This window comes from Ostrea edulis, chromosome 7 (genome assembly GCF_947568905.1).
Source record: "Ostrea edulis chromosome 7, xbOstEdul1.1, whole genome shotgun sequence".
In the NCBI taxonomy this organism is placed as follows: domain Eukaryota; kingdom Metazoa; phylum Mollusca; class Bivalvia; order Ostreida; family Ostreidae; genus Ostrea; species Ostrea edulis.
In genome coordinates, this window is record NC_079170.1 from 80,696,565 (window position 1) to 80,711,290 (window position 14,726).

The 14,726-nt window shown below is 37.0% G+C and overlaps 1 protein-coding gene and 1 pseudogene across 1 annotated transcript; one reads left to right on the forward strand and one right to left on the reverse strand.

Moving 5' to 3' along the window:
- Positions 1–4,620: 4,620 nt before the first annotated feature.
- On the forward strand, positions 4,621–6,967 carry LOC125654723 (2,3-dihydroxybenzoate-AMP ligase-like). The gene is made up of 2 exons (XM_048884761.2): positions 4,621–4,699; positions 5,949–6,967. The coding sequence occupies exons 1-2, from the start codon at positions 4,621–4,623 to the stop codon at positions 6,965–6,967; spliced, it is 1,098 nt and encodes a 365-aa protein (XP_048740718.2).
- Positions 6,968–11,109: 4,142 nt separating this feature from the next.
- Positions 11,110–14,726, reverse strand: part of LOC125655855 (phospholipid-transporting ATPase ABCA3-like) — a 42,606-nt pseudogene continuing 38,989 nt past the window's right edge.

Here is a 14,726-nt window from a genome sequence, read left to right on the forward strand (position 1 = left end):
GCGTATAGCCAATAAAAAAAAAACAATTTTAATAGTTAGTCGCAAGCGAAACTAAACATACATAGGGACGAAATCATGGCGTAAGACTTGTGGCTAGTTTATAGTAAACAGATCCTGTCGATTGATTTTTGCAAATTCATTTTCTCTGAAGAAATGATTAGACAAAAATTTAGATGCTTTTCGCTTAACATATTTTCGTCAATATACACCAACATTTACTTTATCTTCATAGTCTTAACCAAACTTTCGTCTGAAACCAGGAATATCAATGGCTGATTTACTTTTAGCATTTTGCATCACCATTTTCCTCCAATCCACCCTTTGAATTGTGACTGACGAGGGTTAATGCGAGGTAGCGAATCAATAATCTTTGACTTCTGAAGATGGATTAAGTCATTCAAAAATCGTCCCAATAACCAGAAAACTTCAAATTTACATACAAGCCCCTCACATAGGGGCATCAATTTCGGATTTCAAAAATTTCGGTTGATCATCGCTAAAAAGACATTATTTGTCGAAATGCGCATCCGGTGCATCAGAAATGGTACCGTATAAGTTTTACATAATGTAGATTATGATTTCTTCAAATTATGCCCCCCTAAGGAGATGGGGTAGAGTGCGACCACGAGAAGGGATCGAATTTTTACATCCATAGGAAAACATCAAAATGAAATGGTGGCGATAACGAACAGCGATCAATTTCATAGCCTCTAAAAGGAATTTAAAATATAGAGTTCGGCAAACCCAGATCCCAGCATATACCAAAGGTGGGCTTTGATAACTAAGAGGAGTACGCATTCCCTGTCGACTGACCACATCCACCGTGAGTCCCATATGGCGATCTGGTAAATGGAGTAATTCCTGTCCAAATATGTGTGAGAAATATTTATCTAACAATTAAACACGTCAGACAGCAATTGACGCATTGATAGGTTGTAGTGGCACACTAAATCATCATAATGACTATAAAATTATTTGCGAAATATTTATTTTAAGTGAGACATTCATGGTATTGTCAATGAAGTGAAGGTTAATAAAATAATTAAAGTCAGTGCCAGATCGATAGCATATCCAACATTCAAGGGCATCTAGTCAATAGAAACGGTACCACCGTAAGTACATAAATTGCATCCATTCCGTAACATTGTACTTGTATATAGGTTGTCCTGCAGGTACTGCATTGATTTTCTCTGATAAGTAAAAGGTGGTGCTAACTAAAATAGATAGCATGGACACTTCCGTTTCTTGTCCGCGGAGAATAGAACGAATAGTCATTAATCTTATAAGCAATACCAAATAGAGATTTGGGTAAACATGGACCTTTGGATATACCGGAGGTGGGATCACGTGTCTGGGAGGAGTAAGCACCCCCAATCGACTGATCACAGCCGCCGTGAGCCCTATGTGCATACGAAATAAACTATTGATAATTTGGTGCATTTTGGAAGCGCGCGATTTGTCCCTTAGTGAAAAATAAACAGTTATTGTTAAAAACAAATCAAGCACCTATGAAATAAAGAAGACGTCTATTTCATTCTGAATAGCTTACCACATTCCATAATTGATATGAATGACGTAACAGAAATTAGAAATATGGACACATCACTGTTTTCATGTCGCTTTCTGTGATAATGAAACGTGTAAATTCATTCTACTGTGAAAATAGTTTTGCGCTACAATATACATATACGAGCGTTCAAAGATCAATTTTGAAAAATCTTTTGAAAAGTATGACCATCTTAGTAGTGCGCCGGGGTTAAAAATATAGCAGTGCCACTAGTTTTATCTATGCCACATCATTTACTCATCTCGTCTTATGTAGGTTAACTGCATTCAAAATTGAATTTTATTTAAGAACTCGTAAATGATATGGTTTATCATAACCTCTTTTTCTTGTAGACAGTTTATTTCTCTAAAAATTCACTCTAGACAAGTCCCCAAATTATAGTAATTTATAATTTATTATCTGTTTTAAACGAGTTCATGGCTGTGCATACAGAATATATATTCTTTACACAGGTGATGGCACTGTTAACTTTGCGATTCTGACTCTACATTATTTACCTATTTTGTAATACAAGTCTGAAAATGGTCACTAACCTGTCTTCTTTTGTACATTTAAGACATAAACTTTTATCACAATGCAATACAAATGTACCTTACCAGATACAACTTTTCTTTTTCTTTCTTTTTTTTATTTGGTAAATATTCCTAGTCAGGTAGGTTTTAAGACCTGATAACGCACATTACGTGTAATTCATCAAAATATATAGTTTATTTTGTATCGCAACACAGTTAAGGTGGCCAAAGAAAATTTCGCCGAAAATATGCAATTAAAAAACCTCATTTATTAGGATCAATATATGATGGACTAAAAATACATATCCAGGACGATTATATTTTATGTCGAGACATATTATGTGATTCAATGTCACCTGGTTTTATCAAATATACCTGCGATATTGATGCCATCGATAAATTTCAATATTGCAAAAGCATAACAAGGTTGAAATTCAAAGGTTAATCCATGAATGTTTTAAACAACCTGTATACTTTATAGCTGCGGTGTGCTACAGATTTGGGTTGATAATTGTTGAAGTAATATTTTATTGTGTTTTAAATTATTTGCCAGTCAATCAACTGCATTTTAATTTGGAGTGAACAATTAATTTCTAAGATTTGATCAGAACCAGAACATTTTTTTCAAATAGGTTGATAAATCTTTGGTTCATTTTGAGGGTATGATCATTCAATACAACCTCGCATTGGGTCAAATGCTGTCTGACGTGTTTCATACCGATTGTTAAGCCGTTCTTGGCACACTGATTTGACCGCGGATAACTCTGTTTACCTTATCAGGATATGGGGCTCACTGCGGGTGTGACCGGTTAACAGGGGATGCTTACTCCTCCTAGGCACCTGATCCCACCTCTGGTGTGTCCAGGGGTCCGTGTTTGCTCAACTATCTATTTTGTATTGCTTGTAGGAGTTATGATATTGATCACTGTTCGTTATCTTCACCTTGCATTCACAACGGTTCACTTTAAAATGCTATTTGCAAGTACTTACATGTGGTTATGAAAGAATCAACCGTGGTTTTTTTTTTTTGGTTTTTTTTTTGTTTTTTATTTTTTTTTTGCAGAAGTATTGGAAATTAAATAAAAAGTCACTAAACTATCTTGCATTGCTCAAGATACAGGTGACGTTAATTCCACATCATTTTGGACCAATTTATATTCAAATACCCTTTTAGAATACGAAATCCAAGATTTTTCAAAATCACCTCTCAGTTTTAAGCATTTTTTTATGCGAGGCAATTTAGGTTTTCGTACCAATGCTGCATTCGAGAAATACATTTGCAAATAAATACAAATTGCAGGATCCAGTGGATTTTCTATCATGCCCATAGCCTTACACTTCACAAAAACCAAACTCTTGTGAAGATGGAACATCGGGTGTATTGTGAATAACACCTGCGAAAAGTGATGTAAATCAAATGTGGATTCTACAACATACCATACAACTTTTATTGAATTCAAAATCATAAATGCTTCATAAAGTCATAGACATCTGCTTCGTAAATACCATTCGAAATCGGAAATATTCATATCTTGAGATCTACCCTCCAAAATTATTTTGTTAAACATCATTTTGATTCTGTTATGAAATTGAAAAAAACACACGTAAGTTAAGGTCAGATACACACTTTTCCATGCAAATGAGAATGTAAGAAACTCAGGACCAATATTTTTTTTAGATCTATACCTTCATTCTCAACTATTATGTTGCAAAACAGGAGACAAATGATTTACATCCACTACATCACACCATGCGAGGACGTCACACGGACTGGTCTTATCCAGTTTACACTAAACGATATATAAGAATATATGCCCTCAGAATTTTCCAGTGATTCTTTCATAAGGCAATGTGCAACTGAATGTTCTTGTTGTCCTGATACAGTCAATTGTCCTGTTTGATCGTTATTTTAAGACAACTATGCCACTCTGTACTCTTTGTCAATTCTATCACGTACTATAAATCTTTTACGCAATGAAATTACAGCATTTCGACAGCAATAACGATATTGTATAGAGAAATATGTTTATTCTCATACTTATATTGTATCAATGAAAGGTGAAGATAACGAACAGAGATCAATCTCTTAACTGCTATAAGCAATGCAAAATAGAGAGTTGGGCAAACACGAACCCCTGGATATACCAGAGGTGGGATCAGGTGTCTAGGATCAATGTAAACTTCAACCTCCATAGTAAGCAATACACAACGTCAGAATGCAAAGTGAAGATAACGAACAGTGATCAATCTCATAACTCCTACAAGCAATACAAAATAGATAGTTGGGCAAACACGGACCCCTGGACACACCAGAGGTGGGATCAGGTGCCTAGGAGGAGTAAGCATCCCCTGTTGAATGTGACGTCATAGTCAAACGTACACAGTTTATTTCACATAACCATATGCTGACATGGACATGCTCAGAATATGTAAAAAGGAATATGTGATGGATGTTCTGCGCTCCAATAATCATATTTGCATAAAATCCATTATATCTTTACCCCTAACCCAAATGCGTTAGAAATATGATGGAATCCGTTAATGATAGTACAAGTGCAGTATTTGGAGATCAGGTCTTCCTACAGCCTGTTGACATTCCCATTGACAGTTTTAAATCGAGGTAAATTATTTAATATTAGAAGGCTTTTATGAGTCGGGATTGCAAACCAGCCTTTAGGAATTGTTATAGTGGTTGCAATGCTATCTTTTTAACACAGTGTATGAAGTAGAAATATATTATCAACATAAATATACATACAAATATGTTAGACTTCTTTATCAAATTGCAAGAGTAGAAAATGTCATTGTTGGTTGCATGAAAGCGTGTTTCAGGGACCATTTTATGTCTTCCCGTGCTTCGAGACGTCATGGGAATCACAAGTACATCCTCGGGTTGAGTGCAAGAAATTCGATTTTGTTTTCGTCTTTTAACTGTAATACTCGGACGCTTTTGTAGTATTTTGAATCCTGCAAAAGAGAAACAGTAGCGTTGATATCATTGATATTATGAATATTGCAATGCAAATTACTTTTAATCTGAGCTCATCACATGTGCATAATTGTAATTCCTGCACACATTATAGATGAAGATGAAAGCACATGACCAGTAGATATTCGGTGGTAGATACGTTGGTTATGTATTGTTTAACGTCCTGCTACCGATTTTCCCTCACTCATATGGAGACGTAACTATTTCCGCTGAAGGGCTGCAACATTTAGTCTATGCTCGGTGCTTAAGACATTTCGGCAGAGAAGGGTCTTCATTGTGTCACACTGTTGTGTCAGGCCAGGGGCCCTCAGTTTTTGCAGTCTCATCCGAAGTACTGCCCCATTTAGTCGCTTCTTACGATAAACAAGGCATACTGAGAACCTATTCTAACTGCGATCAAAGCAAAAATCATAGGGGTGGACCACAATTGACAGTACTACCTTCGCATTACTCGTATACAATCATCGTATTTCGTTAAGGACTAAATGTTGTGAATATCCCACATCCAAGAAGTATTATACACAGTTTATACAATACACAAATGAATATGTATCAACGAACAGACATTTGATTCAAAGTTATTTTAGTAAGTCAATTGAATTTCTATTTTAGGAACGTATTCGTCATGTCAGAATTCAGTTATCTCTCTACTCCACGGATCATTCCTTACAAGTACAAAACAATCACCCAAGTTTTCAACGAAATAACAACAGCATTTCCAAACAAAGAAATTCTAATTTATCGAGGCATTGACGGAACCCGGAAAACCTTAACTTGTCGTCAACTTCAGACACAGGCCACAAAGTTAGCCAGTTACCTCATCAGAAAAGGAATCAAGAAGGGAGATAAAATTGCTCTCTCTCTGGACCCAACACCCTAGAATGGGTGATTGCAGAACTAGCGATAATCATGGCAGGGGGAGTTGTTGTTCACGTTTCCTTCAATATCACCAACGCCAGAGATGTCTACGATACAATTTCAACCGCTGAGTGTAGATCCGTTTTTATAGACCCCGGCAAAGGAGATGAATATCTAGATATTATTTTACAACTCAATGAATGCATCGTGAAAGACTCGAACATTTCAAGTTTGATGTTTCTCCGAAAAAGCAAGCATCTAACATCCTACGATGATGTCGCCGGAGTATTGCAGTCAAAAGACGAAAACGAAGTAGAATTTCCTAAACTCTACCCTGAGGATGTAATCGTGATTTTCACGACGTCAGGAAGCACGGGAAATCCTAAACTGATCCCTAAAACACACTTTCATACAACGAACAATGATAATTTATACTCTGGGAAAACTTACAATGATAGATCGTTTGCTTGGTCATCAGGATCTCCCATTCGAACAGTGTATTTAGGGGAACCTAGGGTATTCTGCGATTCCTCAATCGCCATTGCAGGACGCAACACAATGAAGATATGGGAAATAATCAAAGAAGAACAGTGCACCTCGGCACTATTGTTACCTTACTTTCTTTCAGATCTGGCGGCTAACGAAGAAAATTACAAAGAACCGTTGAAACTCGATGTCTTCATCACAGGTGGACAACCGGTTTACAATCTCCACACGAAGGTTTTCGGCGTTTTTACCAAGACTCTTGTAGTCGCATACGGATCAACCGAGGGGTTTCGTGTATCCATGCTTCCCCCTATTACTGCTCCTGGTGAAACGCAAGCCAGTGATGTAGGAAAACCAATACCAGGTACAGAAATGAAGATCATTGATGGAGATGGAAATGTTTTGAGAAAACATGAGAATGGTGAGCTTTGTATACGAAGCATGTATGATTTTGAGAAATACTACAAGAACACAGAATTAATGACGACGTCCTTTTGCCTGGAAAGTGGTTTCGTTCTGGGGATATTGCGCACATCAATGAACACGATCATATAATAATAAAGGGGCGTGTCAAGGACTGTATCTCCCGAGGTAAAAGGAAAATTATGCCAGGAAGCATTGAAGAACTAATCATAACAATAAATGGTATCAGAATGCAATTGTGGTTGGGGTACCTGACAAGCGTCTATATGAAGAAGTTTGCGTTTGTTACATCACAGATCCAGCGCATGAAGTTTCTCCATCAGAAATAAAACAGGTTTGCCTTGAAAATTTTGTTGGGCACGATGCTATTGATGGTCTTGGAGAAATGCCAAAATATTTCCCCCGATTTCATAGTCTACCATTGCTTGATAATGGAAAGATTGAAAAACGGCGCTTGACAATTGATGTCAATCAAAAGCTAGAATCAACTGATCAGATGTAAAGGAAAATTCTTATATGAAATATCGCTACCCAAGATAAATTGTGTAGTGTTGGCAATCAAATGAAATGTGGCTATCAATATTTTTTGTGTGTGGGGGGTGTTTGTTTATTTGTTTAGTTGTTGTTGTGTTTTTTTACAAAATGCCACGTATATTTCACAGACGTAGACATTTACTTCAGATTACCCAGGTAAATATTCAGATGTGTTTCCGTCAAACTATATTTGAAGTTAATATATTTATCAAAAAAGTATATTTTCCCAGCTTTCCACATGTGTATAAGTTGTATCTTTAGGAATTGTATATTTTTGGATTGTATTTCGTTTATACGGGGAAATACTAATGATTTATATACACGTTTTAATTACAAAAACAATAACAATGCTTCAAGACCATATCAAATGATACCCCTTCCAAAAAAAAACAGTCTGCATATCGCCGTTTTCATTCTTGCGACTCCGCTCTGTTGAAACGCGTGAATGAATTGTTAGATGCAATGGAGAAACGGGAAGTTACAGCTCTCATAGCGATCGATCTCAGCGCCGCGTTTTGATACAGTCCATCATCAAATACTTATTGATGTGCTCAAAACGCAATACGGTGATACTGACGCGGCTTTGACATTGGTCGATTCATACGTATGGCCGCGTAGTTGCCGAGTGTACATTAATTCTACGTCATTATCACTGCGTCAGTTACAGTGTGGTGTTCCGCAGGAGAGCTGCTTAGGTCCATGGTTGTACCTTACGTATGCGGGTACATTGTTCGACGTTATTCCTCCGACAATTTCAGTTTATAGATTTGCTGATGATCACACTGCAAATAAACAGTTTAACCCTACCTCCATTCACAACGAAAGCAAAGCCATCCGAGAACTTGAAAAATGTGCTGAAATCAATAACGATTGGATGAAAGCAAATAAACTGAAAATGAGCACATCAAAAACCGAATTCATTTTATTTGGCGGCAGGAGGCAACTGGATAAATGTAGCAGAAAAGTTATTAACATTAATGGTGATTAAATGGAACCAGAACGTTATATAAGATACTTAGGTGCATATTTGGATGAAACTCTCAATTTTAAGGAACATATAAAAAGGAAATGCCGAGCAGCTATGATCAATTAGCTTAGGATTAAAAGTATTCGCATATATTTGACAACGGAAGCTACAGAAATTTTGGTTTTATCTTTAGTAATTTCTCATTTGGACTATTGTAATGTGATTTTATAAGGCATAGCACAGCCTGAAATATGTAAAATGCAGAATCCAAAACATGGGTGCGAAACTGGTATTAAATCGTAAGAAATTTGACAGCTCTAGGGATTCTCTCATTGACATACATTGGTTACCTATCGATTCTAGAATATCATTTAAATTATTGACCTTCATGTATAAGTGTCATGTGGGCGAAGCGCCATTGTATTTAACATAACTTTTAACGAAACAGGTACCAAATAAAATGTTACGCTCCGCTCAATCTTCTGAGAGTTGCTACATTGTTCCTTTTAACAGGCGTAAAAATTTCAGTGATAGAACTTTCGGGACCATTGGTCCGAGACTGTGGAACAGTTTACCGGCTAAAATAAGACAGTCCAAATCTTTACATACTTTTAAAGCCAAATTGAAAACACATTAGTTTAGACAGTTTTAATGTACATGTTTTTAGTTTAGTATATGTAGAGTGTGTTTGCATGTATATGATGTATTGTTTATTCTTTTAAAACTATTTATATTATAATGTAAGGTGAAGATAACGAACAGTGATCAATTTCATAACTCCTATAAGCATTACAAAATAGAGTGTTGGGCAAACACGGACTCCTGGACACACCAGAGGTGGGATCATTTGCCTAGGAGGAGTAAGCATCCCCTGTTGACCGGTCACAACCGCCGTGAGCCCTAAATCCTGATCAGGTAATCGGAGTTATCCGCAGTCAAAATCAGTGCGCCAAGAACGGTTTAATAATCGGTATGAAACACATCAGACTGCATTTGACCCAATTCGGGGTTGTATTGACGAACTAGATCGTTATAAAGACCATAGAATTTGCGAAATGCTGACTTCAATCGAGACTGTTGAAACCCCTGCACCATCAACTTGTTTGTCAGTAGCTTACCTCGATTTAAAAACTGACTATACGCAGAACAAGCTTTTGCATATCGAATTAGTTGAGATATATAAACACCATATGCAGGTGATAATGGAATATTGCTACATGAATTTGGGAAATTGACGATGGAGAAGCTGAAATCATCCCGTTTGTCATACAGTTGAGTTGTCAGTTTGCCGTTAATGTACAACGCCATTGAATACTTTGTGCAAAATTAAGCGTTAAATAAAATAAAAACAGTTTCAGTTTAAGTTACATGTTCTTCGTCGTCTTGTGATTTCTAGTCCATTTGAGCATGCCATTACTGGAGATATAAACACACTTTGAAAGGTCCAGAATGCAGGGAATTTGCAGCTAGCGATGGTATTTATTTTTTATCATAAATTATGTTGAAGTCTATGCCAGATGGTGTTAAATTTCAAGGGAGATACCCTCACATATTGGTTGAATATGTGCAGAGCATAAGAGGAATATTAAATTCTTGTATTACATACGTACAAAAGTTGTATCATTTACTGAAGATTACAACTATAAGAGGTTTTTTTAATGATAAAAATAACACATAGAAATTAAATGTAGATATCAGGGAAATAATTGTACAATAGACATGCAATACAGGCAATACCAGAATATGAAGTATTGGCCCTGGCAACCAATTTCCAACACACCTAAACCGAATATTCAAGTAAACTTTTTTGATCAAAACGTGTCTGGCATTTGTTGTCGTGATTCTCGTTATTAACGTTTCCCATTATTATCTTTGTCTCTAGGTCATATTAAATCAAACTTGGTATCAATCATTATTGGGTGAAGAGAATACAGGTTTCTTCACAGAAAGGGTTACGCCCCCTTCAGAGATAATCAAGAAAAGGCAACAATAGGATTGGATTGTACAGAAATCGTCTGAGGAACCACTTGTCCTTAAAAGCCCTCTGACTCTGACATTGCGCAAGTTCAGGTTTGTTCATACAGTGCCCCTTCCACGCAGGGAGAGAGGGTAGTCCGAGATCAATATAGGGCATCAACATTTACATGCCAATACATAGGAATCCTTGAGTTGTATCACGGGATCATGATGAGCCACATTAAAAAGTAATCATTTACAGGTGGTGCCGATTCACGTGTGTTTACATTGTGACCTCCGGGGTAGAAGGGGACCACAAAAAGGTGTCAAGGTTTTATATTGGAATGTATAGAAATATTTTTTTGAATTCTTCGCAACAACAACAGATCATTAAAAATGATAATACTAATGTTAAGATGCAAGCAACCCCAGATAGTTCAGATTACGTTTTGTCCAAAATTTGGTCCTTGGGGGTAGGATGGTCTCAAAGCTCAAAAACAGGGACTCAAAGCTTTACATGGGAATATATAACAAATATCTTTAAAAAAGATTCTCATATTAATATTCAAGCATTCCTTCATGGTAGTGAAGATTGATGTTTCAAATCATGACCCCAGTTGCTTGGTTGGTTGTATATTGTTTAGCATCCAACAATTCTTCACTTAATTGGAGATGTCGTCATTGTCGGTAAAGAACTGCAAAATGTATGGCTATGATTGGCCCTTACAGCTTTGGAGCAGGAAGGGATGTTTGTCATGTCACAAGTGTGGCACGTGGCCTCGGTTTTTTTTTTTGGGGGGGGGGGGTTCATCCGAGTGACCACTCCATTTTGTCGCCTCTTACGACAAGCAAGGGGTATCCGGGAACTATTTTAACCAGGATCCCCACTTGATTTAGTTCAGGTTGACTTAGTTCAGGTAGGTTCAGTATAGGGAATCAAAGGTTTGCTTTTATTGGGAAATATCTTTTAAAACTTTATCAATAACAGCACCGTAATGATCCGTTATATTGATAGGCAAGCACTTTCGGGTACTTCAAATTCAATTAAGATATGCATACACTACGTGTTCCTAAATTACACTTTAGAATATACGTTTCAAGAGTGTCCTCGAGATGAAATCTTCCAATAACAACGAAAGTATTTCTGCTCTTTTAACAATGAAAGGAAAACGTATTGACACATTAATCAAATAAAATAGAGATCATACATTCTAACTTAACCAAATTGTTGATCTTCTCAATAACATTTCATCGATAAAGCGCAATAAAATCTTTCGAAGCAAAATAAGAATGCATTAAAAATGTAAAGAAAAAAATATCCAAAAACACCGCACACATTGGTGAAACATCGCTATATTAGCGACAAATTAGTTCATGGTATGGTCAATGAACTGAATGTTAATTAAACAAGTCTCTAGACAGTACCAGTTCGATATAATATACACCTGTCAACTACATGCGACTACAATAGAGAACGTTAGCACTGCATTTCGTAATAGCGTACTCATACAGCTTCTCCAACAGGCATTCCAATGATTTGTCCTTCATACGCTGATGCTGATCGACAACAAAAGCAGCATGGACACTTTCGCTTCTTATCCACAGGGGGCCACTGTCCTCTCGTGAACGCTAGAAACACATCCTCTAAGGAAGTCTGGTGAACTGAATAATCTTCTACGTTACATTCCGTCTTGGATTTCTCCATTTCTCTGAACAGTTTCGCCAGAGACAGTGTAGGATTTGGAATCCTGAATTCTAGGTAGCCCTGCTCATCATCGAATATTTGTGTTCCTGGATATTATGTAGCCAAGTGTTTAAGTAACGGCCCAGAATCCATTGCATACCCGTTGTTGTCATGAGCTAGTTTCACTATTAGTGTATACCCCTGAGCAAATATGTTCTTAAGGTGCTGAGGACTACCGAAACAGACAAATTTCCCGTTGATCATGATGACAATTTTCGTGCAAAGTGCATCGCATTCTTCCATACTGTAAGCAAACAGTTTATGCATGTACATATATTCCAATATTACAAAAATTAAACATATTTATATCATATGTATTTATTAAGTTGACGGATATATTTTCCAGAGGAAAAAGCTTGACAAAAGTTGCAGTTTAACCATTAAAACTGTTTTCTTGAATTTCATCAAAACGTATGACTTTTTCAACACTTTACACGACCATTTCTCGCGGTGAATTAAAAACTAGACTTTGTGACATTATAGACCGTTGCTTCTTCAACAAAAATTAAACAAAAATTAGAGACATTTATATCTAGTGATCACTCATCCGAAAAATTACTTTCTTAAACACCATTCTGATTCCACGCACAAGTATGCTGAAGTTGAAATAAAAAAAAACATGCCAAAGTTCCTCATTGACAATCTCTTCGGGGTCTTTGTTGATAGGATATACCAACAGTCTGTTGGAATTCCCATGAGCACGAATTGCGCTCCTTTGTTATCTGATGAAAGGTGAAGATAACGAAGAGTGTTCAATCTCATAACTCCTATAAGTAATACAAAATAGATAGTTGGGAAACACGGATCCCTGAACACACCAGAGGTGGAATCAGGTGCCTAGGAGGAGTAAGCATCCCCAGTTGACCGGTCACACCCGTCGTGATCCCTATATTCTGATTAGGTAAACGGAGTTATCCGTAGTCAATAACAGTGTGCCAAGAACGGCGTAACAATCGATATGAAACACGTCAGACAGCATTTGACCCAATGAAAGGTTGTACTGACAAACTATATCGTTATAACGACCACAGAATTTGCAAAATGCTGACTTCAATAGAGACTATTGAAACCCCTGTACCACCAATCTGTTTGTCAGTATCTTAGCTCGATTTAAAAACTGACTATACGCAGAACAAGCTCTTGCGTATCGAATCAGTGGAGATATAACACTATATGCAGTTGATAATGGAATATTGCTACATAAATATGTGAAGTTGATGATGAAGAAGCTATAATCATCCCGTTTCTTATACAGTTGAGTTGTCAGTTCGCCTTTAATGTCTACTTTCAATGAAATATCTAAGTATGAAGGAGAAGTGGACGACTATGTGGTGTCTTTTATTTCGAGCTCATAAGGATACATCGAATCGACATATCTGATCTGTTTTTATATTCTTATGAGGCAGAATTTATTTAAAATGCCTATTTGAGAAGAACAAGTATCTTGATGTGGCATTCAACTCGACATTTAGATATATCGACGCTGTATCATCTATTCACGATAAGGATTTTCATTCATATGTCGATTTGATACATCCCTGTGAACTCTAAACGAAGGACACCGCAGAGTCGCTCACTTATGTTTCTTTTTTGAAACAGATTTTAACGGCAAACTAACAACTCGGATTTATGATGTAAACTAATAAATCTCTAGTCACAATCATTATGAATAGAAAGGTCTTACAATTGGGAAGTTGGTTGTTTAACGTCCCGCTTAAGTAGCTTAAGTATCTTTTCACTCATGTGAAGACGTCCGCATTGCTGATGAAGGGCTACAAAATTTACATCTTTTGAGCAGGCAGAGATCTTAACATACCATACCTGCTGTGACGCGGGGCAACGGTCTATGCGATCTCATTTGAATTTAACCCCATTTAGTCGCATCATACGACAAGCAAGGAGTACTAAAGACCTATTCTAACCCGCGTCCCCACGAGATCATGGCTTGCAAGAAACAAATCAAACTACGTTCGATCTAATGACAGACTGTTTTTCCAAATGATAACGGCCAGGGAAATAACAGGATGGTATTATATGAGAATATTGAAACCCATGTACTATCAACTCTTATCTTTCAATACCTTACTTCGATTTGGAAATCGGTGATACGTGCAGCATGTTTTGGATTACCACTCACAAGAAAATTCTGTAAAAGATATTATTTAGATTGATCTCGTGCAAAGACATTAAAACACTTAGATTACCTGTGTGATGTTAAGACAAGAGTCCGTCCACTGGCCCGGACTTTAGACAAGACGTTCCAAACCAGTCTCCTTGCCGCTGGATCCACGCCCGTAGTAGGCTCATCCAACATCAGAAGAGGAGGATCCCCAACAAGTGCGATTGCAATGCTCAGCTTCCTCTTGTTGCTACCACTACACAATAAAATGCATTACTCTTTGACGTATTATTATATCGAGATATGCAAAACGACTACATTGAACGATGAATGACCTTCTTGAAATCTCCAAATACGATGGCATCATTAGAATAAGGTACATTTACATGTACAGATATAAGAGGCAGACGTTAAGGGTACTAATTCTGAATTGATATAGTACCAAGCAGTCCGGAAGGTGGGGCATGTCCCCATTGCAATGAGATTGATTTTTCGCCACACTCAACAATTTTTCAGTTATCTGGTGGCGTCCAGTTTTTATTTGTGGAAGAGAGAACCCAGATTCACTGTA